The sequence below is a fragment of the Vipera ursinii genome (genome assembly GCF_947247035.1).
Source record: "Vipera ursinii genome assembly, chromosome: 1".
Classification (NCBI taxonomy): Eukaryota; Metazoa; Chordata; class Lepidosauria; order Squamata; family Viperidae; genus Vipera; species Vipera ursinii.
This window is the reverse complement of record NC_139512.1, coordinates 112,099,843-112,126,751: the sequence shown is the minus strand read 5'-3', so window position 1 is coordinate 112,126,751 and position 26,909 is coordinate 112,099,843. Positions and strand designations below refer to the sequence as shown.

Here is a 26,909-nt window from a genome sequence, read left to right as displayed (position 1 = left end):
TGATTCAGAAAAATGGGGAGGAAGTTTCTATGATCCAAACTGTGCTTCTTGACTTCTTTCATAAATATGGTTTTCTGTTTCCAAACCCCTTCTGCAGCCAAAGAGCACAACTCTTTCACATTTGATTGGACATCCTGTTTGGATTCTTTGTGGTGAAACTTTAACAGACTAGAGAAATACAGCATATAGATTGCAGTGGGGTTATATGGTGTCTTCTGCAGATCCTTGACTCTCTCCATCTCCTGTTTCATCACTGTGCAGATGATCCAGCACTTTCTTTTTGTAGGTAAATTGGAAGCTAGCCAGCCATGGAGGGGAAAGTCAAGAAGCAGGAGGACAACCAATCACGTTTTGTGGGACTTGTAATCCAGATTGAACACTAGTCCAACTTGGCTGCCAACTCATCCAAACTGCAGTTTCTGAAGTTGTCTTTAAGAAATGCCAGAGAGCATCAGGGAAATAAGCAGCTCAGGCTACAGTGCAAAATTGCCCTTGGTATCAAATTTTATTAAAATCTTTGCTCCCCTGCTTTTTATACATTTCTCCTATCTGTAAACTCAACCATTTAACACACCCTTTCTAAATATTATGTGCTTATTAAGCTGCCTAATTAAATTAACTTTTTATAATAAAGTTATATCAGAAAAATAACACCAAAATCACTCAAAAGCAAATGTACTTATGTACAATAAACTTTTCTTCATATAGTTTGTATCTCCTAATTTTACAAATGTTAATCATTTTTGACAAGATCTGAATTCCTTCATGGCTAGATACCAAAGTAAATGTATTGTTTTTAATTGTTCAATAGTTTAACGATGAGATAGTCCAGCTGTGTTATTATCTTTCCTTCTTAAGGTAACAAAGAAACGTACTGTCTCACAGTATAAAATATCTCTATGACTCATTGTCTATCTTTCTGTAATATGGGTGATTTGGGTGCTAATCTTTATCATTGTAGTTCTGCATTTTCCAGCTAAACGTAGAGAAAACACCAATATGGATTGTGCGCGCTCGGCTCGCAGCTTTTTCGAGTTTTATCAAATTGGTGGACTTTGTGCTGCGCGATCAGATACTGCCCCCTCGCGGCATAAACTGGGGGTGGCGACGGGGGAAGGCGGCGAGGCTCCGCCTATCCCTTGCCTGGAAGGCGTGGCGAGTTTTTTTTACAGAAACTCCCTTTCTCCGCTTGGGAGTTTCCACTGAGCAGCAAATTCGCCATGCGGAAGAGGCGGGGAGGGGCGAGTGGTGTCCGAACTGGCAGCGTGGCCGGAGTTGGAGAGAAGAAGAAAGCTGCCGTGCTTCCTCATCCTCTGTAGCTTTGGAGTTCCCGTAATCCGGCGCCTCTTTTCAGAGCTTCCTCTGTTCCTTGGGAATGTTGCTGTGAGGATGGGCGGGCTCCTTAATTCCCTAGAAACCAGCCTGAAGTTTGGGACTACATCAGGAGTTGCAGGGGGGTTGCCTCTTCCCTAAATTCTGTAAGACTGCCTGACGCTCCTTTGCACCCTTACCAGACAGAATGGATCCATTTGAGTCCTTCTTTCCTTGTGGATTTTAAACTGATCCTCAGTGCCGTGGGGGAGGGGGGGAGGAGGGGAGGATGGGAATGGAAATCCACCCCTTGGCCCAATGTCATACAAACAGAGCAGCGTTTCTCACTTTTGGGACCTTTAAGATAGCTGGATTCCAGGTAGCTGGGGAATTCTTGGGAGTTGAAATCCACCCGTAGGTTCACCCATACGGATGTGATATATTTATTGTATACCTTTTTTTTTCATCTAGAACTCCAGCCATTACTCCCTCCCTCTTCTTAATATGGCAGTGGTGGGTGAAGACCCTGCCAGATTTACAACAGATGCTCTGCCTTCTGACGCCAGACTCCTCCCAACATTGACAAATGCCTACCTGGGCACCCGAGTCTACAGGGACATCCTTCATGTCAATGGGGTGTACAATGGAGCAGTTGGGCAGACACATCGGGCCGATCTCCCCAGTCCCGTCGATGTCAAAATGGATGTGGGTGGGGCTGATGACCTGAGAGAGACCTTCTGTCTGGACACCAGGACAGGTAAGTGACAATGCCACTTTCCTCATCTACACTGTTTTGGTAGCCAATACATTCCTGCCACCCTGTCAGGGCAGCTTTCTTCAATTCACATGTCGAACATAGAAATTAGCTTTTGTTTTGAAAGGCAATGTGACTCCATGATTTATAAAGGAGAAAAAGGGGGTGGATATAGAAAATTCAAAGTGGGCTATGTTCTCTGAAGTTTGAATCCCTTCCTATCTCATAAAGGAATCTGAAAATCTCTTGATTTTAAAATCAGCCTCCCCAATTAGATCTCCAGATGCAACAAAGTGGTCCCCGTTTGCATCAGGATAATGCAAGTTGTTCTCCAGCATGTCTTATCCAACTGGGAAGCCTCCTAAAACCTTCAATCTGGAAGAAGACAGGAATTTTTAAAATAGGAATGTATTTTAATTACAGCGCAGAGTGCTCAAAATCTGGAGAACATTTTCACCTTTCTGTGAAAATGGGTATGGTAGCGATGTGAAAAACTCACTGTATTTTGAGGAATTTGCTGACATACTTGGATTTCTCTTGACATACTTAGGAAAAGTTGGAAAATTTGGAGCTCATTCTCTGTTAACCTGCTTATTTTTCATTCTTGGTTGCTGATCAAAAGTGAAGGGGGAAAATGTTTACCTAGATGCAAAACTTTTCTTGTCTGTAAAAGCCACAGACTCTTTAGCTCCCATCCCAGAGTCATGGGCCACCCTCTCCAGGTCAGGTCTTGCAGTCTGGATACCATAGCAACAGGGTCATAAAGTCACGATGCCAGGTTAATAAAAACTCTAGTGCCGGCCTTTACACTGGGAGCTTCTGCACAGAACTTAGCACTGGTTACTGTGAAAATCCCCCCCCCTTATCACTGCTGTCCTTATGAAGGAGCTCCTAACAGCTTGTAAGAAACTGGGTATCAGCTTGCTTGGTACATACACTTTTTGTGTTAAGCTTTTAAATCTGTTAGGTTACGTTAATAATAAAGCCTAAAATTTCTTCATTCACTGCTATGTTTATTGTCTCAGAATCCAAAAGACCAGCTGTGTGACACTTGGCAAGACAATGGATCATCTTTCAGTCCTTAAATTGGACTTCATTTAATTGTTAAGCAGACAATCGCAAGCAAAGATCTTTTTCACATTTCAATTCATCAAATAACAGAAGGGTTATATTGTCGGCCATGTTTCAATTTCTTGTGGCAGACCCAGTCCCTTATGTGAAATTGCAAAGTACATTTGATGTCAGAATTTAGGGTATGCATTCAAACTGACCCTTTCCTTCTGCCTGTAGGGTCGTATATCCATACAGCCCAGTGCTCAGAATATACAGCTACTCATACGATTTATGCCCACCAGTCTCTTGTCCATCTCCTGGCCTTCCACATAACGATTGCAAGGTCAACTCTCAAAACTAAGCCCATCACAGTGAATCTCCACACCCAGTTCACACCCGAGAGTCCAGACTTGGACTTGCAGAAAGGGCCAGATTTCCTGCGAGCGCAGTGAGTATTATTGTGGGAATGGTTTTTTGGGCTCTTGGCCAGGCATCGAAAGACTGCGATAACAAAATCTAGTTATTTTTCTTGTGCTTTTGAAAATAAAATAAATGCAGTCCCCCTCCAGAGGACACAGGGAGACTATCATGCTAAGAGGGTGCTTTGGATTATAAAAAAAGGATGGATTTTTTTAATTAAGTTTATTGGATGGATTTTTGTCTAATATTGCATTCCGTAACCTGCTGTCCTCCAGATATGCTGGCTCTACAACTTCTTGAACTCCCAACTAGCTTGATCTACAAGGCAGAGTGATTAAGGGAGAAGAGAACCATTGGCCCCTAACTTAAAAGGCATAGGCAGAATTACAAAGAATAAGGAGAAAGGGAAGATGGAAAAAGTATTAGATTAGAGTTCAAAAGGTATGCAGAACAAATTCTTTGTGCTCAATGGATATAAAATTCCAGTGATGTTTCTATTGTTTATTAGATGGTCTAATCTGCAGAGAGAAACATAAAGGTTCCCATTTTTTTCTTTCTCTTTAGCTATTTATATGGAAAGACATTGGTCCCAGAAGTAGAGGGTGGCCCCCAGCCTACTGTACACATGATCTGGACCCCAGTGCCCCAATCAGTGACCCTCCCTGGAGATCACAAGGAGCAGAGATGGGAGTTCCTCACTGCCATAGCAGAGAGTGAAGAGGATGTGCAAAGGACCTTTTGTGAAGGAATGTCCCTGATCGGATCTGGTTCCTTATATCTGTCTCACATCCAGGCCTGGGCAGCACTCTGGGAAGGCTGCTGTGTAGATGTGGATGGGCCTCTTCCCTTGAGCCAGGCCATCTATGGCTGCCTGTATTACCTGCTGAGTGCCATTCCTCCTCTGGGCTCTGCTGGCTTCCCTTTCTCTGGAATCAGCCCAGGAGGCCTTTCCAATGGCACCTCTGGTGAAGACTACTGGGGCCATGTCTTCTGGGACCAGGTGAGCAAAGGGCACTGCCTCAGTTTTCTACTACCGTATGAAGTGGAGATGAATTGGGGAAGATGCTGCATGCTGTGGCAAAGACCTGGCCCTCTACTCTCCTGCAACTAGTGTTAGCTTTCTGTGCTGCTCATGTAAAGACTAAAAGGTGTTGTGAATTTTGCACAGTTCCGCCTCCCTCAGTTGCAGATTGATGTAAGTTCCATGCAACTAACTGTTAGTTCAGATATGTGACTCAACCTGGAAAGTGAAGATAGAAAGTTAGACTTAGTTCATCTCACCTGGCATACACATCTAATAATGTGTGGGTGTGTGTTTAAGCTAGGGATCTTTTTAATTGAAGGTGACATGGATTAAATCAGGCCATTATCTATGTTGTGTCCTGAGGCACAGTCTCTGCTTCTCAAATAAAATATCTTTTTCAAAATAGTCAACAAGTTGGAAGGTTTTATTAGCAAATGACCTGAGTGTGGATCTGTCTCTATCTTTCCTCTGCCATCTCCCTCTCTATCCATTCCTTTATAACTTAAGCTTTGTTAAACTTTCAGTTGTTTCATCTGACATATAAAATGCCATATTTTATTATTGCTCTTCCTGATTTAAACACTCCCCTAAAATGTGATGTGTACTGGAATCTAGCTAGGCATATTCAGTATGAGATTCTGGGCCCATCAATATTTCTTCCACAGTAGTGAGAGTCTCCTGAGGAGGTTTGATATCAACTTTCCACCAGCCTCCTGCCCCAGAGAAGAATATTCATCATGTGGTTCTCTAGTTTGATCTTTACACTGAAGCCACATCATTCCTGGGGCCCAGATTTTTTTTTTTGAGGGTGGGGTTGAAGAAGTTTGTCTCCCAGAAGACTCATGCTCTCCATCTCACCCTCATCTGAAGCTGGGAGCTCTTATGGGAAAGAAATAACTGCTGGCTTTACTCTAATGTGTGGATCTTTTTGCATTTGATGGCAATATTTATATATGTTGTCCTTTTTTAAACCTAGGATACCTGGATATACCCAAACATCTTGCTTTTCTATCCAGAAGCTGCTTGTGCTATCCTAAAATACAGGATCCGAACACTAGAGGGAGCTCTACACAATGCACAGGAACAAGGCTGCAAGGTAGAAGCCTTCTTGCATTTCTTTCCAGGGAAGGCCTGAAACCAGTTTTCTTTATGAAAGAAAAATCTTCACAGCAGGGACCCATAAGAGGTTCTTCTCGACTTGAACTATTTTTAACTTTATCATTTCAGCATATCATTTTTTTTTTTAAAAAAGCAAAATTCTGGAGCAACAGCAGCAGGTCTTTTGAAACAAAGGTGGCTCTAAACCAGGGGTTGGCAACCTTGTTTTTTTTTATGACTCGTGGACTTCAACTCCCAGAATTCCTGAGCTAGACATGCTGGCTCAGGAATTCTGGGAGTTGAAGTCCACGAGTCATAAAAGCCAAGGTTGCCTACCCCTGCTCTAAACAGTTAGGAAAGCCTGGATGATATTCAGAAGCAGCTCTTGGAATCTGAAGTGGGGAAGACTGGAAGTCAAAGGGCAGGAAGTGGGGTCTAAACTGAGGAGATTTTAATTCTTTAACTCAGAAGTTAGACGACTTCTTTTCCAGAGTCAGACCTTACTTTGAAGACAAGTCAGGGATTTTTTTCTGTTCTTCAGAAAGCATAAATGGTTGGAATAGACAAGATACTCCAAATTTCAACAGGTTAATTTGGAAATAATTTATGAAAGAATTTCTGAAACAGCACAATGTCTAGAATTTATTAAATAAAGTAACTTGGACCAACCACCAGTAACTCCACATTAATATATAAATCATTTGAAATTAAGCTAGATAAGCCATTGGAGTCGTGGTAGAACAGTGGTTAGAATGCAATATTGCAGGCTAATTCTGTCCATTGCCAGCAGTTCAATTCTCACCAGCTCAAAGTTGACTCAGCCTTGCATCTTTCCAACGTTGGTAAAATGAGGATCCAGATTGTTGGGGGACAATATGCTGATTCTGTAAACAGCTTAGAGAGTGCAGTAATATGGGGTGGTATATGGAGTGGTACATAAGTGTAAGTGCTATTGCTGTTGGAGTACATTTCTAGACCTCAGTGTTACGGCAGTAAGCTTAAACAACAACGAACAATTACATAATAGTAACAATTCTAAGATAATTCTGAAGAGCACACTTGGTTCAGAAGTTGGCTGCTAAAAACATCAGTGACGCCTGTGTTAACATGGGTTCAGAGAGCACAAGCATGTAAGCATTTTTCAAATGTGCTACTTATTGCTAAGCTTTAAAATCAATAAATTTTGATCTCATTAAAGGTTATGGTAAGCTATAGGGTAGGGTGGGGGTTAAATCTTCGAAACAGTCTTAACTCCTGGTGATGCACTAATCCCTGCAGTTTTCTTGGCAAGATTTTGGAAGTGACTTGCTATTGCCTTCTTCCTGGATGAATGACTGCCCTAAGATCACCCAACTAGATTTCTGCCTAAGGGGGAGACTAGAACTCAGAATTTCCTGATTTCTGCCTTAACCATTCCACCAAACTGGCTATAGGCAAATCATTATAAAGCCTGCAGCATTGGCACCATAACAGAAAACTTGCCTATTGGATCCAGACAATGGCCCTCGGATGCCATCTTCCTGGGTGTTCTTCTTTCCTATGAACATGTGGCTGAATACTGAAGGTGGTGAATTCAACACACACACATCCCTTACATGAGTTTTACCCAGGGATTTTTTTTCTTAAAAAAAAAGGTGCCGGAACTCTCATCTTGGCGGGCACAGGAGGCGGGGGGACAGCACTGCTGCGGTCACAGGCACGAGGGGTGTTGGCGGCAGGCTGCCCCCCCCCCGGGTCCAGAGCAAAAAAAAAGAGGTGCCGGAACGTCATTCTGAGCGTTCTATGAGGAAAAAAGCCCTGCTTTTATGTTTTAATCTTATGATTTTAAAAATATATTTTTTTCTATTGTAAGTTGCCCCAAACCTCGCCATGTGGATTGCATACAAATATTATATAATCAGTAAATGAAGGTAGAACATATGTTAAATATACATCAAATGATAATATGCTTCCCTACAAAGTCAATTCTTGCTCAATGACAGACCAAGGAGTTAACTCGGAAAGGCAAGAGGAAAATCTAGAAGAGGTCTGTGCAACTTGTAGAAGGGAAATGCCCACACTGATAAATTAAAAATCTTTGTGGTCTGCAAAGGAATGTTGGTGGGCTAATCAATGATTTGGTGACTAGAGGAGCATCTACAGTGTTGCAGCTTGTGGTCATGGTAAGCCATGGAGGCACTAGGCAACATGACTTTCAGGGCAGTGTTGGTGATTTTATTACTTTAAAAAAAAGTCTCTGCTCTGTCCATGGGTGCTTGGTAGGCTGTATGTACAGGCCTGGTCTAGAATTTATTTATTCAACTATCTAGAGCAGGCATGTCAAATTGTAATGTCATGTGACATAACATGATGTATTGCACTTTTCCCCCATTGCCGGCAATGGGGTGGGCGTGGTTTCGTTGTGACGCATCTGGCCCGCGGGCCAACAGTTGCACATGCCTGATCTAGAGACATCCATTTTTTGCATTGCAAAGATGCCTTTCATCTGTTGTTTATATGGTTTTATTTTTGTGTGCAAAAGGATTCTAAATTGAGTCATGTCCTGGTGTGAAGTCTGATAGCTTGAGTTAAAGAGCCTATAAAATCTTAAATGACTCCAGTTGTTTTGTTCAAGTATGCTAATGTTCTAAGGTAAATATTATTCATACTATATAATATTCAGATGAGCACCTCAGTAGCATGTTGTAGTTCTATGAGGTGTGGTGGGCTTCATAATTTGTTGACTGAAGAAACCACCATGCCACATGTATATATGCAACTGCTATTATTTTTCAAGCTACATTACTTGAACACATGGCACACATCACAAATCAGATTCCTCTGTAATGCACTATTCCTTTGCATGACTGTAGGACATTTAGAAACGCAATTATGTTCTTATGCTTCCAAGGCATTCTTCCTTATCTTCCTGTTATATTGATAACCATAAAAATACTCAAGGTCTCTTGGGATAGGATAGAATAAGTATGCTATTTAAGGAATGCAATAGAAAGTATTCACAATGCACAATGTATTTAAATTTCATTTTGTTTGAGGCAACTTTTTATAAAAAAAATTGCCATTAATTTGTTTTAATAAAATAATTTAAATCAATTTTTACTTGATTTCAAATTAAATTAATTATATTGGTTGACAATGAGATTTTTTTTTAGTACAATTGCCAAATGCAATAAACTGGTTTTAGGTATATGTGTGCACTAATTATTTCAACACCAATAAATTTTAACAACAAATTATACAATTTTTTGTGCAAAAATAAAACAAAACAACAGATTTAAGAGCTGTTATCATTAGTTATCCTTAGATAAAAAATAATTCCATCATCCAAAACTTTATTATACTGCATTTAATGAACAGATGCTTTGGGATTAAAAAAAAGACTGACTACATTTGATTGTGTATCACCATGGCATTAAAACAAAAATTGAACAGTGTATGAAAAATAAAGGTTCCCTAAACGTCTGCAGGCTATATCTATACATTTTCCTTGATAGCACCCTTGCCTTCTTTTTAGCATTGTTTTCAACTTCCCAGCTTAAAAAAGGCAAGCCATCCTGCACCAGGAGCGGAAAGTTTGTTTAAGCAGGTTGCAAGGCAACCTGTTCACACTCGGCCTTTCTTACCTTCCCACTTTTGAATTAGCCCATACAGATCGCATTTCCTTCCATTTGAGCCATCAGAACGTCCATCGCTGCGATGCATTCTGGTGTTCTGCAACCTGGCTGCCTGAGGAGAATTTGGTTCTCCCGAACAGTTTCCTTCAGGTGTGTGTGTATGTGTGTGTGTGTGTGTGCGCGCGCAAAAAAAGGTGCCGGAACGCCGTTCTGAGCGTTCTATGGGGAAAAAAGCCCTGGTTTTACCCCATTTGACCCAGTCAGAGCTATTCTCTGCCAACCGAACAAGGCACAGAATAACGTTGAAAAGTTGCCTTCTCTCACTGAGGACAGAAACTGGATTGAGCAAAGGAGGCCACTGGTCAGTCTCTAGCAGGTTCTTCTGTCATGCAGCAAAAAGCTGCCCATTCCTGACCAAGCATGCTCCGGATTTGGAAGCCCTCAAAGAAAGGAAACGTTTTACTCCTTAATATGCCTTGACCTTGTCCAGATACTTTATTTTATTTTGGCTTTGGTTTTGGCAGGGTGCAAAGTTTCCCTGGGAGAGTGCAGCAACAGGCCGAGAGGTCTGCCCTGAGAAACTTTATGGAGACGAGGAGATCCACATCAACGGAGATGTGATGCTGGCTTTCGAGCAATATTTCTGCATCACTCAGGTAGCTGGGGCTGGCTTTGGGCCTCCTGTCCTGCTTCTGCTTATGCCAGCAAACCTGGTTAGTCTGTCTGAGTCAGATGGCCAATGGAATCTCTCCTGATGTGTTTCTAGGACTTGAAGCTCTTTCAGCAGGAAGGCGGCTGGGATGTAGTCCAGGCTGTCGCTCAGTACTGGTGCAGCCGAGTTGTGTGGAACTCTGAGGAAGAAAACTATCACATTGCTGGTAAGTATGTAAGGAAATTCCTGAGCAGGGATAAAAGTCAATTCAGTGCATCTTCCCCAGCAGCTAAAGCTGATGAGGCAGAACCTGTAACGATAGGGGAGAATGACCTTGGGAGACAAGAGGAAGAGCAGTAAATGCCCAAATGCATTGTAACCAATGGACCTTTATACATCAATACTTATTCTAAGAGTAATTCTGGGAGGAAAACAAAAGATTGGAGAGGTTATAGATGGCCATTCCTAACCATGAGGACATCACAGTGATGGCTATGAAAGGGCTGCTGTGTTCTAAAAACATCTGCCTCCTTTTAGGTGTTATGCCTCCAGATGAATATCATTGCACTGTAGATGATTCTGTCTATACAAATGCAGTTGCCCAGAGGAGGTAAGAGATTTCCAGAATCGCTGATCCTACTTCTCTGTCCTTCTCTTCTTCCAGAAATTCTGTGTCCTTCTCTTCTTCCAGAATTGCTGTTCTTCCTTCTATGTCCTTTGTTTTTTTTCTACTTTAGACTTTTTTATGGTTAACATTGAATTCCAGTTCTTAATACATCTGTTAGCTAATGCAAGTTTAAATAATTTAAAAGCTCATCGGCACGCTCTATCCTTCAGGAATATAAAAGATAATTATGATAGGCTGAGCCTCATGTCATATTTTAGTCTGGCTGTATTTCTCAACTCCCCCATCCTTCCCACTTCCAGTTGACACAGAATTTACTTTCTGGTTTCAAGGCGGAGTTGACCTTCAAATCCAGCAATGATTTAAGAATAATCTTTCCCCCTCTCTTTTTCCTCACCCCCTTTGAGAAAGATACTGCCCATGTAAAGAAAGAAAAGGAGGGCAATCAAATACAAATAGAGTAAGATTTTTTTATAAGGATACTCTGTCTTATGAAATACATATTACTTCTTTGCAAATTGTAAACTACTTTTGGTGAGCCGCCCCCTAACTGGTTTGAATAATACAAAATCAAGCGCAAATTTCTAAGCACTTTAAGGATTATTTGGGAAGCTTTTTCAAATTCAGTTCACGTGTGTGACTGTTTCTCTAACTTTAGAGGTTGTCATCACATCCCTATCAGTTAGTGCTAAGGAAGACATCCCTTGTGTGGGTGGTTATGGAATCATAGAATGTCAGGGAAAAATAAATTAATACTTCCCTATCAGAGGGCGATGAACCGTGGTTCATACGACACCTGGTAAACAGCAGGTAAAAATAAAGAAACCCGAGGCATATTCTACTGTATATAAAACTTTAATTGGGAAGCAAAGAAAAACCTAACTGACTACATCTTCCCATCAGACAGAATACAAAGGGAATAAAAAAAGTAAAGTGAGAAAACTTTTGTAGACATGCGCAGTTCTAGGCATGAAACCATAACATGGCTGGACATGTGACAATCACCTTGGTTACAGTGATAAGATTACTATGCAGCTGGCAGAAACAGAGTGAGACATGCAGAGCTGACAAACAGAAAAAAACACACGCAGTGACAGCCCCTTTTGTCAGTTACGCAGAGCTCAGATAAGGCACATCTTGTTGCGCAGATACTCGTGCTGAGCTGTAGGAAGTGGTTTGTTCAGCATATCAGCAATCTGATCATGTATAGGCACATACTGCAATTGAACAAAACCTTGTTTAACTACTTGTCTCATATTTTGATAATGGATGTCGATGTGTCTAGACCTTGAACCTGTAAAGCAACTCTCAGATATATAAACCACAGATTCGTTGTCTTCCATCGGTCGAATCGGGTGTCTCCAGATATCTGTGACTAAAGCATCAAACCACGTTAGAGAATTACACGCATCTGAAACACAAGCATATTCAGCTTCAGTAGATGAACAAGAAACAAAATTCTGTTTACGCATATGCCAGTAAACAGGACAATCACCTTCGTTACAGTGATAAGATTACTATGCAGCTGGCAGAAACAGAGTGAGACATGCGGAGCTGACAAACAGGAAAAAAAATGCAGTGACATAGAATTCCAAATTTGGAAGAGTCCAGACTAATCTTCCACATTGTACAAAAAAAATCCATTAAACATGAGTTTTGGCTATCCAAGATCTCAGTTTCCGTGTTCATTTAAAGATACTCTAAAGAAAAAGGAATGGAAATACACAGATGATAAGGTTGAAAATGTTGCTGCTGATTTTCTTAGTTTCATTAGAAGCCATCTCTGAAATTTATGAAGAGCAACGGCATTGTTCAAAAATATTCTGTTCCCAAGTAACACAGGTAGAAAGCAGAAAGGTTGAAATACAATTGCAAACCTCATGTAGATAGTTTCTGAGTCTGTTAATGTAACATTTTTTTTTAAAAAAAAATCTGTCTACCCTGGTACTAGTCCACTAAGCTTCTTAAGTAGCATATTCCCGATTTGTCTTCTGCAACAGAATGTATACTGTTGTATCTTCGGGATGCCATTTAATTTCACAGGAGTAAACATTAAGCAGATATGACATCACAGTGATTAAAAGTTGTTGGGAGAAATAATTTAATACCTCTTTAATAATAAATTAGCAGCAATCTCAAAGAAAACAAGTGCCCCAAATCTGATGGTTTTTTTTAAATGCTAAATGTCAACAATTTGTAATTCTCCATTAACTCAGCTAGATATTTTTCTCTCCATACCATTTTAGCTTGAAATTTGCAATTGACTTGGCCTCCCAGTTGCATTTTGTTGTCCCTGAAGAGTGGAAGGAGATTATGAAGAAACTTAAAGTGCCTTTGGATAAGAGTAGATGTTACCATCCAGAATATGATGGATATTGTCCAGGTGAGGGACTCAGAAGAAGAAATCAAGGTGTTCATCCTATCTTTTAACACCTGCAGGTCAAATTGTTCACTTAATTGTGAAAATGAATGAATTCATTTAGCACTTGCTGGGCCTGAAGACCTGGCTCTTTGAGCTCTCGGGCCCAGGCTGAGGAGAAATTTTTAATTGGGGTTTTTAAGCGTACAGGGTCAATTTAATATTTTTTAATTTGGTTTTTAACTTTTGTATGTTGGATTTTTAATTCCCTGTAAACCGCCCTGAGTCCTCAGGGAAAGGGCGGTATATAAATGTAACTAAATAAATAAATGTAACTAAATAAAATGTAACCATCACTCAACCTACACGCTAATGTGGAGGGCATCAAATTAACGTTTTACACAAAATTCAGTAGTCAATAGTCATTCTTGCTCAGGAATGTGCTTTCTCTACTGTGGGAATGGGGATGAGGAGAAGAATAGTGTAAAGCCAAGAGATTTTTCTTTTCCTCTCACCAACAAAAAAAGGCAAAATTGTTGTCCTCTCACTTCCATTAACTCTTGGGAACATGGTGATTTTTTTTGCCAGGAGGAATTAGGAAGCTTTGTTTTCCCGTTTTTTCCAATTATCCCCTGGAATCCTCTGATTGCCTAAAACTGTTTGAAACACTGAGGACAACATTGGTGACACTACATGTGGCTTTTGATTATGAGTTGCCTATCCCTTCAAGAGGGAATGTGTTGGAAAGAGATAACTCTCACACGTTGGCTAACTTATTATTTAACCTGGTCGGCCAGATACTAGAATATCCTCAAGTTCCTTCTTCAGATGGACATTTTAGCCAGCTCCTAGAGCTTTATTGCAATGGAGTTTTAAACAAAGGAGAGCTTTTCTCAGCATATTAATGTATTGTAACAGCTGCTGCATCTTTGCTTCCTATACATCAAGATTCTTTAACATAAGTAGAGGCTTTCTTTCTGTATTTCCCCCTCCCCCATCAAAGGGAATGCAGTATGAAAAGGAGATGTTCCATTTCCTTAGCAATCATCACCCCACATCTTGGCCATATCAGAGCTTTGCTTCATGCCTCTCCCCATAGGTGAGCCAGTGAAACAAGCTGATGTTGTCTTGCTTGGGTTTCCTGTCATGTACCCCATGGAACCAGAAGTCAGAAGGAATGATCTAGAAATCTATGAGCCGGTGACTGATCCCAAGGGGCCAGCCATGACTTGGGTAAAAAGCTGACCTTGAGGAAGGGAGCGAGTGATTTCTGTCGTAAAAGTGTGGGCTCATGCCCATCTGCAGTGCATCTGTTTGAATAAGGCTGTGTTGATGGTAGAGTGCTCCATCAGTGGTACCATGTCTTTCTCCCTTCAGAGCATGTTTGCAATTGGCTGGTTGGAGTTGAAGGAAATCAAAAGAGCACAGCAACAAATGGACAAATGTTTCAGCAACATCACCGAGCCATTCAAGGTCAAGCAGTTGGGCACATTTTATTCCTGTCTTTAAGTTCTACTCTTAACAACAATCATCTATATATGTGAATACTCTCTCTCTCTCTCTCTCTCTCCATTTTCTTAGATCTGGGTGGAAAACTCTGATGGATCAGGAGCTGTAAATTTCTTGACCGGGATGGGTGGATTTCTTCAAGCCATCTTTTTTGGATATGCTGGGTTCAGGTATAATTCCTAGTCAAAATTGTGTGGTGTACCAGAACATGTTCTGTTGCAGAATGAATGGAGACATAGCTTCCCTAACCCTAGAGTTTCATAAAGTTTATTTCTCAGCTATCTTATTGTGTATTTGACTTAAACTTATCGCTGTATGTTCAGAAAAGTTGCATGCAAGTATGTGTAACTGGGAATAAGTCCTTATAAAAAGATAGCAAAGATACAGGTTAGAAAGGTTACATCTAAAAATAAATAGAGTGCAAATTCTGTAACAAAGTATTTTGTAAAGCAATGCAGAAATTCGATAGAATGAATTCATTTAGCACTTGCTGTGACTGATTACTGTCTATTCAACAGGCCCTTTTGTGTCTCACTCCACACACACACACATATATAAATATACAATTGTATTAAAATTAGACTGTTCGGTTTTTGGAAATGCCAAAGTGGATTTGATAACAGGGATAACTATTTTTAGAAGTCAAGGTAGGGGTAAAAAAACAAGCTTTCCCCACTGCAGACGCTTCTAACTGCAGTCATCAAACTCCTCTTGTTTCTCCTAACGGGAAATACCATTAGCTGAGCAGCCAGTTTCCCTCAAGCAAGAAGGTCTCCTAAGACCATCTTGTCTTTTCCCACCATGTTTTCTCACCACATTTTGGTTTGGTATAGCCATTGAATTATGCCCATTCTGTGAACATCTGATTGCAAACTAGGTAGCATGGTATGATCACGTTACCTAGTTTGATAATGAAACATCTGCAAGAAAACAAGCTCAGAGAGCACCAAGGACCTCACAATTCAACCCTGAGCTACAAATATTCTCTTCCATCAGTACTTTGTTTTGTTTTGCTAATATTGTTCCACAGAATACTATGTGCATTGATGATGCAAAAATCAAGTTACAAAAGGCATCAGCCACTCTAGTCAGCAGGATTAACTGTCGCCTGGTAACTCTCCAGAGTTTCTGCAAATGTATTCTTCTCCGAGCTCTGGCTTTTTGGCTTTAACATTACTTTTAAAAACTAGTTAATTTAACTTGGACCTTAGTAATTTTCTTTGACACCCCACCACTCCCATCAAGCTTTGGAAGAACTTATTCTTGGACTCTGCTTTAAAATCCGTTGTTCGGGAAAGAATGATAATCTTGAATGACAGCCTGGGTCATGTATCTGTATCCCATTTCAAGTCTTGTGATAACGTCTGGCCTATTCTAGCCACCGAGTTCTTTCTGCTCTTCCTAGGATCTCCAGAAGCTGCCTGAAGTTTGACCCTGTTTATCCTGATGACATAAAGCAGCTGAACATTACTGGAATCTGCTACTTAGGAAGCAAGCTGAATTTCACCCTCACCAAAGAGAAAACCACCATCAAAATGACCAAGTCTTCCTCTGATTTACACTTATCTGCTCTGGAGGTGGTACTGGCTGGAACAGGAGAGCATCTGTCCTTAAAAGAAGGTGTTACATTGTTTGCTATAATATGAAGAGCCCACATTGCCCCTTACGATATAAGAACTTTGTATCACTAGCACTACTGGACTAGCACTCAGCATGGCCTCCGGGCATTCATATTTGTTAAAGCTGGAACTGAACCAGTCTAGATCTATAGCTAGCCAAAAACTAAGACCAACCCCTATAGATGAAAATCAAAATCTGTATAAGAGGATGTGTAGTGACTTGCTCAGGACAGCTGAAAAATCTGATAAGTGAATGCCAAACTTACCTGTGACACAATTTCTCTGATGATTTTCCCTCTTTTCATAAGACATAGCTCTGTCTTCTCTGGATTTTCCAGGTGGGAATCCAGGCAAAGCAAAGCTAAACAATTATAACTGGCAGCCCTTGAGAACTTTAGGTTTTGACAGAATTCCTTGAGTTCCAGCTGTTCCAGAGCTCCTAAAAGAAAATGCATAGCAAGAACCCTGCTTAGCTAAGGTCTACTATGCCACTAGATATTGAGACCTAGAAATAATGTTAGGCGATACCCATTGCTTTGTGTGGGGGGAAAACGTATAGACGCTCTTCAGGGTGAAATATCTCTGACCTAACAGACCATGTTGAGTGTAACAGTGTTCCCCAATTGCTAACAGGAAATTTTGAAATTCATGTTTCTAAAAGGGACTGTAGTGCAGACTACAACAAGGTTTAATTCTGACTTTTGGCCAGCAGTGTAGCTAACGGAAGCAAGAATTAATAACAGCTGGAAATGTGTAGATTCTCCAATTTTGTTCTACAAGTATATGAAGAAGCAGCATGAATGAAGGATGGGACTGGAATAGATTTCAATCACTGTTTTACACACTCTTCCTTTCTTTTCGTTTCAGGGCAAAGTGTCTCCTTCTTTACAACTACTGGTTGGATTCAGAAAGAATCTGTTCTGCCATGAAAACCAGCTCTCAGCCCAACCTACCTCACAGGACTGTTGTTGTGGGGGAAATAGAAGAAAGAAGGTTTATTAGAACTGTTTGCCACTTTAAATTATTTTTAAAAATAATAAAGGAGGGATACAAATTTAAAAAATAAATAAACTTTATGACATACATAAAAACTATCAAGAAAGAGTTGATAATTTACTTATTCTACATTATTACTGGCATATTACAAAGACATTCATTTGTAAGTCTCAGCAATATTACTGGAGAAATCTTTTTTTAATGAGTATGTAATGTTACAGTACGCAGCCTGAGATAATACAAATTCCATGGATACTTAATGAAAAAATTATGCCTTTGCTTTAATATTATATTGTTGCTGCCCAACTGCATGTTGAACACTTATATTTTCATTTGTACAGCGTAATTCTTGCATACAGGTAGTCCTTGACTTACAACGGTTCATTTAGTGACCGTTAGAAGTTACAACGGCACTGAAAAATGTGACTTACAACCATTTTTCACACAATCGTTGCAGCATCCCCATAGTCACATGATCCAAATTCAGATGCTTGGCAACTGATTCATATTTATGACAGTTGCAGTGCCTCATGGTCATGTGATGAGCTTCTGTGACCTTTTGACAAGCAAAGTCAGTGGGGAAACCAGATTCACTTAACAACTGGCAAGAAAGGTCTTAAAATGGGGCAAAACTCAATTTTCCCTTAGCAACAGAAATTTTGCGCTCAACTGTCATAAGTCAAGGACTACCTGTATTTATTCTCTTTTTGCAACATAGAATGATAAAGTACAATATTATTATGCTAGCCAAATTGCCACAGTAGATGATTTCGTAAATAACTGGCGTTGTATAAGCAATTTCCATTTCTTTGGTAACCTGTTTGGGAAGGGCCGCCTTCTTGTTTTCCAATATTACCAATTTGTTTTTCCATGTGATCCAGACATTTATGACACTCAGTTTCTGAAATGTGGATCTAGAGCTCATGAAATGCCTGAAACGTTTCCTCACTGACATGAAAGCTCTGCTTTTCAATATCAGTTCTGCTGTGATTAAGCTGGAGTCTTCTTGTTGTTGTTAGCTGCAAGTCGTGTCCGACCCATCGCGACCCTATGGACAACATTCCTCCAGGCCTTCCTGTCTACCATCTTCTGGAGTCCATTTAAGCTCACGCCTACTGCTTCAGTGACTCCATCCAGCCACCTCATTCTCTGTCGTCCCCTTCTTCTATTGCCCTCAATCTTTCCCAGCATTAGTCTCTTCTCCAGTGAGTCTTTCCTTCTCATTAGGTGGCCAAAGTATTTGAGTTTCAGCTTCAGGATCTGGCCTTCTAAAGAGCAGTCAGGGTTGATCTCCTCTAGGACTGACCAGTTTGATCGCCTTGCAGTCCAAGGGACTCGCAGGAGTCTTCTCCAGCACCATAGTTCAAAGGCCTCAATTCTTTGGCACTCAGCCTTTTTATGGTCCAACTTTCACAGCCATAAACTGCAACTGTTTTCCCATACGCAGTTTTGTTGGCAGGGTGGTGTCTCTGCTTTTTAGTGTGCTGTCTAGATTTGCCATAGCTTTCCTCCCCAGGAGCAAGCATCTTTTAATTTCTTGGCTGCAGTCCCCATCTGCGGTGATCTTGGAGCCCAGGAAAATAAAATCTGTCACTTCCTCCATTTCTTCCCCATCTATTTGCCAGGAATTGAGAGGGTTGGATGTCATGATCTTGGTTTTCTTAATATTGAGTTTCAAGCCCACTTTTGCACTCTCCTCCTTCACCCGCATCAAGAGGCTCTTTAGTTCCTCTTCACTTTCTGCCATTAGAGTGGTATCATCTGCATATCTTAGGTTGTTGATATTTCTCCTGGAGTCTTAATCCTACCTAATTCATGCCTATTGGGAGTTATAGCCTGCACTTGAGGCCTTTTTCATTCTGATAATATCTTGGGGGAGGGGTGTAACCTCTATCTTGCATCCAAACTAAATAATCTCAAAGAAATGTGCAAATTGAACTCTCTAGAAAGTTTCATCAATAATGTCACACCCATTAAAATATAATCATAAGGGAGAATGCTCTCAAATAATTAAGCCAAATAGTGCATCCATAAGCTCTGAACGTCAGAGTCAGTCTCAAGAGAAACATGTATTGTAAACACAGCATTAGATGTTCCTTTCTCCTGAAGTTGCTTCTCAATCCTGTTTTTTCTGACTTCCTGTCTAATGGAGCAGTACTGAGGAGTTCTAACTCCTTGTGTTGGATTTTGTGACACTGGCCCTCTATTACCTGCCATGGCCTTCTTCCTGTGTGGTCTTGCACATCTGTGGTGGCTGCATATGTTTGGAATGAAGCAGGGTGGGGGTTGGGCACAAAAGGTGATCTGTGGATTTCAGGATTGGTTTAGGTCAGGAATTGCATGTAGCCCCTTCACTGGGAATGAAAAAAACTTCCTTCTTTCCAAATAATGGGGCAGTGTCCTCAAGAGGAGCTCAGCAGAGAGAGAAGCCTTCTGTGAACAGCAACCAGGCAGCTATTTAAAGGCATTTGTGAGGCATCATTTCCATCTACTTTAAACCTCTGAAAGTCAACAAAGGAACCGCATGATGGCACCCAAACCACAGCTGCAACCAACATTATCCAAGTTAAAAAAAACATTTTGCATCTGGCTGCTCTGGCTTAGCCTGTGAAAACCTCGACATTTTGGGTCGTTGGAGATATCCTGCAGCATTCATGGTTTTTGAGTGTACTGTAGTGTCTGTGTGGGAGGTGAGCTATGGTTCAGTAATATTTTGGAATTAACCGTCGGGAAATGCCAACAAGCGCAGAGGGGCTGGGTGCCATTTTGCAGAGTGGCAGTCAGGCCTGTGTCTTTCCATTCTCCAGTAGAGCTAGGAGGAAGAAACAGCTGCAAGTTCCATTTGTCCAACCTTGCCCATTTGCTGGGCAGCAAACTGGGGCTTCCGCTTGCTTCCTCGGGTGAAGAAAAATTCAGCAGAAGTGCTTTCCAAATTTCTCCTTTAGACTTTTGCAATCCATCTTCCATGGAGCTGCCTTTAAAAATGGTTCAGAACCTGATGATCAAGAGATTTTCAAAACTTATTTAGCATCATGATCCTATGCTTTTGGCAACTCCATGGGTTGCCTGTCCATTTCAGGTTCTAAGTATTCACTTTTAAGCAATGGACAGGACTTCTTGCTTGAAGTTACCTGGATTTCTAGAGTGGACATTTTTTAAAAAAATGTTAATTACATATAATGTGCCCTTCTATGGTTTTCTTGCTTTTTACTATGTGCATCACAAACAAAAAAGGGTTTATAATTCTTTGTGCATCATACCAATTGGATGTTTGAATTTTGTTTGCAGCTTGGAATTCTGAGTAGATGGGCGATTATATATATGACTAATCTTGGAATCACTCAATCTAATTGGGAACTCCCCTGTCAGAAGCAACAAAACAAGCTGTGTAAATTTCATCTATAGTACAGGAGACTGTAGATAAGCACTGCCTTCTGCTATGTTGGTTTACATCAGTATTTTTCAAACTTGGCAACTTTTAAGATGTGTGAACTTCACCTCCCAGAATTCCCCAGGTGGCATGCTGACTGGGGCATTCTGGGAGTTAAAAGTGTCTTTTAAGGTATGCTCTGTTGCGAGTTTGGAAAAAGTATAGACATAAGTTAAATTATAAGATACCAATTTGGGCAATACCTAAACATGCAATAGAAAATATAAATGTGGGATTCAAACAGGATGAGACTACATATAAGGAAATTTTAAGTCTAGAAAGGAATGTATGGCAATTAAAGCCATATAATATTTTAAAAGAAGAAAAGATTGTACAAACTTGGTTCCACTATGGGCAATTACAGGCAAGATGGAAAGAGGACCAGAAAGCTGGCTTTTCGATGACTGATGAAAATTTGGTAAAACAAATTAGAGATCAAGGTCAAGCACATATAAAAAGGATATATAATGCATTGATAGAAATTGATTCAGAAACGGAACTTGTTAAAGATTGTATGATAAAGTGGGCCCAGAATTTTCAAGAAGTTATAACAATGGATACTTGAGAAAAGATCTGGGTTAGAAATGTAAAATTTACACAGGCCCAAAACTTAAGAGAGAATTTTTATAAAATGTTTTATAGGTGGCACTTAGACCCTAAAAAATTAGCAAGAATGTATCCGAACTGCCAGCCCAAATGTTGGAGATGTGGTTGTGAGGATGCAACATATTTTCATATATGGTGGACTTGTAAAAAGGTTAAAGTCTTTTGGATTAAAATTTGGTGGAATATGCAAAAGATATTTAAGAAAAGGATAAAGTTTTCTCCGCAATTGTTTTTATTGGGTATTATTACAGATACTACTGTTATAGACACTAAGTTGATGTTGCATCTAATTACAGCGGCAAGACTTTTAGTTGCGCAATATTGGAAGAAGGAGGAATTGCCGACTATAGAAGAGTGGACTTTGAAAGTTTCCAACTTGGCAGAAATGGCAAAGATTTCAGCATATTTGAAAGACCAATCGCAACAGAGATATCTGGACCGGGATGCCCTGTGTACGGTCACTCATGCGCTCGTGACCTCTCGCCTTGACTACTGTAATGCTCTCTACATGGGGCTTCCCTTGAAGACCACTCGGAGGCTCCAACTGGTACAGAATGCGGCCGCGAGAGTTGTCTTGGGAGTTTCCCGGTACTCCCATGTTACACCTTTGCTCCGTGAGCTGCATTGGCTACCAGTTGTCTTCCGGGTGAGGTTCAAGGTCTTAGTGATGGTTTTTAAGTCCTTACATGGCATGGGTCCGGAATACCTCGGGGATCACCTGCTGCCGGCGTCAACTCCCCTCCGCCCAGTGCGTTCCCACAGAGAGGGCCTCCTCAGGGTGCCTCCGGTCAGAGAATGTCGGCTGGTGGCCCCCAGGGGGAGGGCCTTCTCTGTGGGCGCCCCGGCTTTGTGGAATCAGCTGCCGGTGGAGCTCCGGATGGCACCGGATCTCCGCTCCTTCCGGCGCGGGTTAAAGACCCACCTATTTGAACAAGCTGGCCTGGCCTGATGGGGAATTAATTTGGGTTTTAAATATTGCTATATTTTATTGTTTTATCGTGGGCATTAATTTAATTCTATTTTAACTTTTGTAGTTTTGTATTTTTATTATATGCCCTGTACACCGCCCTGAGTCCCTTGGGAGAAGGGCGGTATAAAAATTTAATTAAATAAATAAATAAATAAATATATTGTGGAATGGAAAAAATGGATTGAATATATTCAGAATAAATATGGGACTAAAAAGTTTCATTTAGCATTTGAATAAGTAGTGGATTTTTATGATGTATGATTAGTTATTTGTTACTTTATTAATATTATGATTATGGAGAGTTAAAGTCCGATAGAACTTAATGTTTTATTTTTGTTGTTAGCATATTTTAGTTTATGTTTGTATTATTATACCCTGTATTCAGCTCTGGGAAGTCGGGGAGGGGGGAGGGGAGTGTTGGGGAGAGGGCAGGGGGAGGAGGGAGTTCATTGTATTTAAAAATTGTAAAACTTTTCAATAAAAAAAAGTGTCAACACATTTTAGAATTGCCAAGTTTGAAAAGCACCAGTTTACATCTATCACATTTCTGTTCCTTACATAGCTTATTAGACTTAGGAAAAGAACAACCTTGTCCTTTATCATATATGATTATTTCTAACTTGCATCCTGGGAATTTGTACAAGACCACATTTTGGACAAAGAGACCTTATTTTTTAACTTTTATTTAGCTTATGTTTATCACTTCTTACTAGTGCTTTATGCCACTTATTTGTGATGGATTCCAGCTTACTTTTGTATATACCTTAAATATAGTTTGGGTCACATCTGCTAATGTATATTGACTTTGGATGTAGCAATTCTTACTCTTCAATCTGGAAGGAGGTTGTTTTGCAATTAAGAATAATCTGGACAAGATCAAACACTTTGAGCCCTTGAATGAGTCCCAGTAACCCAAATACATTACAAGTGGATTGGACTCCATGACTCAAAACCATATTTCTTGCTTACAACCGCTACTTATAATGCATAATTAACCCATTTAATATATATAGATTCTGTGATGGCCATTCATTGTGAATTATGGAATTTGCTCCCTGTCACCTTGAAATTAGACCTTTTCATTTTCCAGTGATGACTTTAGATTGACTTCCAGGTAATTTTTTATATTAAATGAACATTTTTATATTAAAATCTCTTCCAGAAAATTCCCTGATGCTGCATTTAGTCTATTGGGATTGTGATTATATTCTAAAATTCTGAACACTGAAAACATCTATGTAATGAAGTGGAGCATATTGTTGATACTGCACTGGTAAAGCATTTTGGGGTAGTTTCTCTCCTCTCTCTTTTGCTAAGGGCAAATCATTTCCCATATAGATGCAGATTATTCAGATTGATTCAAAGAGAGAGGTGTACTTTTCCCACATTCAAGGACAACCTTTCTCCTTCCCCAGCTTCCCCCCCCCCATCCCCTAAGTAGGACAAATCACAATGGATGTTTCTCTACTTCTCTCATATGTGGTTGGCTACTCTAAAGGCAGCCCTAAAATCATATTTCTAAAATTAAAGCCATCTTTTTTTTTGTACAAATGACATTCAGTTCCTGGGCAGGATGTCAGTTCTGTACTGCAGAGCAAGCTGCTAATCCTCCATGCTTCTCCCAGCCATTTCTTAAGCCAGCTTTAGAAAGTTCAGCCTACACTGCAGTTGGTTGGTGACAAAGGTAAACTGGTGTTCATTCCAGATTCTGGGCACTTGTTATTTTGGCTTACTTATTTTGGCCCCCATAGTATCATGTTTCCCTAACTGGCATTCACACACCCCTCTTTCTTCTGTTAAGATTCGGTTTTACCCAAACAAATCCCACAAATTCCAAACTAGACCTTATACATAAAAAGCCCAGAACCCCTCTGACCATCAAGCTAGCATGTGGGAATATTTAACAAGGGAGTGAAATAAACCTTGGGTGCCCTGTAATTAGGCTGGCGGCAACTCAGGACCTGTCTTTACTAGAGGAAATGCTCATCCCTTAATCACCAAATGCCCACAGCTGTTCTGAAGCCCTTTAGGGCAGGTTCAGGGAAAGGAGATTGTCTGCCCTTTTTCTTCACCCAGCTGTCAGGAGGAGGATTTACCTTTGAAGTAACATGTAGGGCTGAAGCATTATGAATGACTTTTTAAATTCATTTTTATCTCTTGTTCCCACCTAAGGTAATCTCCATGACTGACAACAGGAACCTCCATGTAACTTATAGCAGTTCTGCCACTTATCTAAATTTGGATATATGTGAAGCAAAATCCAAAGTCAGTCCTTTCTAAACTCCATTGATTTTGTTTTGGGGGGGGGGGAATTAAGCTTGTTGAAATTGTTACTATTTTTTGAATAGCTAGTATTTCTTCTAAATAAATATGCACAGGAACAAATCAAAACTCTCACTCAAAGCAAGTTATTTCTTTCAGTGTGATTTCAGGATTGCTATCTTGTCATAATGGTTGACATTATAAAAGGCAATATGTTGAGCATGCATCTAGAAATGGCTGTGAATTGCTCTTCTGGGAGATCTCTAGTTATATACAATGATTTACCCTGCTGGCTTGCTCAGAAGGAAGCCCCTCTGCATTCACAAAGAAGCGTATCTAAGATTTCAGCCTTAATAAAATGCTGAGCAGGAGTTCACACTTAGTGGCAACCTGAGTAAGTGGAAGTTCCAAATCTTCTGTACACCAGAATCATTTTGACCACACAGATATCTGGGAATCAACCTAAAAGTTAAGGAAACAGAAAATTATGACCACCCAGTTGTTCCACGTTGGCTCAGTCAAGACACCAGCAAATGAAAAGGAGCTGTTGGCGCGTGGCATATCCCATTGGTTGCAACACCATAAGCTGCAACATTTAGCTGATAATAATAAGATAATGATTGGCTTTTAACACAGCTCACACGTTTCATGCCACCATCCAGCAAAACAGCTGGAAACACCATGCTTGGTAAAATATTCCAGCAATAGTAAACGAGGTAGCCTTTAGCCACAAAGGCTTCAAAGAGCAGCAGCAGCTTCTCTGCTATTATCCTGAAATAGCCATGCTATGCAATAAATTTCCAACCCAGGCAGTTAAAGGGCTAACACATAGCCAGGGCAAACAAACTAGTGGGGGCCATGTGCATCCAAAATTAAAGAGGACTTTTTATGCTAGGGAGTGCTTTTAAAACAAATGGTCGAGGCAAAAGAGAGAAGAGAAACCAGTAAATTACAGAGCTTTGCACTACATTACAATCCTTGTTCCTCGGTGTAACCAAGAATCTAAAGATGGGTGAGCCTCAGAGGAATGTTAAGCAGAGGTTGTGAATCAATAGACATTTTGTAAAACATCCCCCAAGAAGCCCAAAACGGCAAGGGAAAGCAGAAGAGCTTGGTAGATGAGTTTTGAATTATTTTATTATACTTCTATATTGGTAGTAAATGCATGCACTGTGCCTCTGTAACAATATAATTGGACTATATTTTCCCCCTTTGCTAAGTGAAAGGAAGCTAAGACATTCCAGTTATTATAATAAAAGCTTGGTTAAGAAATGTCTGAGGGTATAGCAGCAGTCTCCAGTTGGTGAATCACTACAAATTTTGAATGGCTTCAGATGTGGAATAGGCACATTGTTTATGGATTTTATTAAGCAGAGATTAGTATGATATATCTTAATCCAGTTTCAACTTTGCACCACATTGTATTGGTTTAGTAAAGGAAAGTGTAATACAAATGATTCTCTTTGACTTGACTAAAATTGCCTTTATGTTGAGGATATTTTTCAGCCAAAGCTACAGGCTCATTTAGTCATGACTATTTAGAGAAAACAGATTTTGAGTCCAAATTACTTTTGGAATAGATTCTATTGCCAGTTTTGAAAGACTCTGAGACTACAATCACAAACACATAGTTGGAAGTTACCACCTTTCACTCTAGTCTAAACAGTCAAGGATTTTCTTTTCTACTTGGACACAACAGCTCTTCTCAAGGGCATCTCCAGGGAGAGAATAAAGTGTCAAAGAGGCAAGATGGCTGCCACTACCACATAAAGCCATGTGTTTTTTTATGTACATTATGTGTCAGCTTCCCTTTTTTTGAACAGCACTGCCAGCAGATACCCCCAACTCTTCTGCTTCACATACTATATACTATTCTGTGCAATTTTATACCATCAAGGGCATATTATGGATTCAAGGCTACAGGTTTGAAGCAGAGCTGGCATGCCAGCTGGACTTTTAGACAGAGGTGATCCACGTTCTCCCCTCTCTCTCTTTCTTTTATTTAGGTTGAATAAATAATAGGTTGAAACATGACCCAGATCAAAATAATTACTTATATTAACACTGAAATGTACAGAGGACTACTGTGTTTTAGTTCTGTACTTAAATAGTAACTAGGGGTAGTCCTTCACTTATGACCATAACTGAGCCCAAAATTTCTGTTGCTGCGCAAGACAGTTAAGTAAGTTTTACCCCATTTTATGACCTTTCTTGCCATAATTGTTAAGTGAATAACTGCAGTTGTTAAATAACACAGTTGCAAAGTAAATCTGGCTTCCCCATTGACTTTGCTTGTCAGAAAGTTAGAAAAGGTGATCACACAATCCCAGACACCGCAACCATTATAAATATGAACCAGTTTCCAAGCATCCAAACTTTGATCACGTAACCATGTGGATGCTGCAATGGTCATAAGTGTGAAACATGGTCATAAGTCACTTTTTCAATGCTGTTGTAACTTCAAACGGTCACTAAATGAATGATTGTAAGTCAAGGACTATCTGTATAAAAAAGAAATTGACATCGACAAGAGGTAAGGAACCAAACAGGGCTCTAAGCAAGATTTGAGGGTTTGCTCCTAAAGAAACTAACATCTAACACACACAC

At 40.2% G+C, this 26,909-nt stretch overlaps 1 protein-coding gene across 5 annotated transcripts; it reads left to right on the top strand.

Annotated features, from left to right (window-relative positions):
- The first annotated feature begins 1,201 nt into the window (after positions 1–1,201).
- PGGHG (protein-glucosylgalactosylhydroxylysine glucosidase) lies at positions 1,202–21,624 on the top strand. Of its 5 annotated transcripts, none has more exons than XR_014494371.1 (15): positions 1,202–1,478; positions 1,783–2,068; positions 3,356–3,566; positions 4,103–4,538; positions 5,539–5,658; positions 9,799–9,930; positions 10,041–10,152; positions 10,464–10,536; positions 12,798–12,934; positions 14,010–14,143; positions 14,288–14,383; positions 14,492–14,589; positions 15,825–16,039; positions 16,906–19,724; positions 21,322–21,624. XR_014494371.1 is itself a non-coding variant. In XM_083379435.1 (14 exons), the coding sequence occupies exons 2-14, from the start codon at positions 1,816–1,818 to the stop codon at positions 16,965–16,967; spliced, it is 2,079 nt and encodes a 692-aa protein (XP_083235561.1). In that variant the 5' UTR covers positions 1,202–1,383; positions 1,783–1,815; the 3' UTR covers positions 16,968–21,312. The 5 variants fall into 5 exon arrangements, 3 of the variants coding, with proteins under 3 accessions (XP_083235561.1, XP_083235560.1, XP_083235562.1); XR_014494372.1 differs by having other exon boundaries at positions 16,906–17,031; positions 21,322–21,354; XM_083379435.1 differs by lacking the exon at positions 21,322–21,624 and having other exon boundaries at positions 1,202–1,383; positions 16,906–21,312.
- The last annotated feature ends 5,285 nt before the right edge of the window (positions 21,625–26,909 follow it).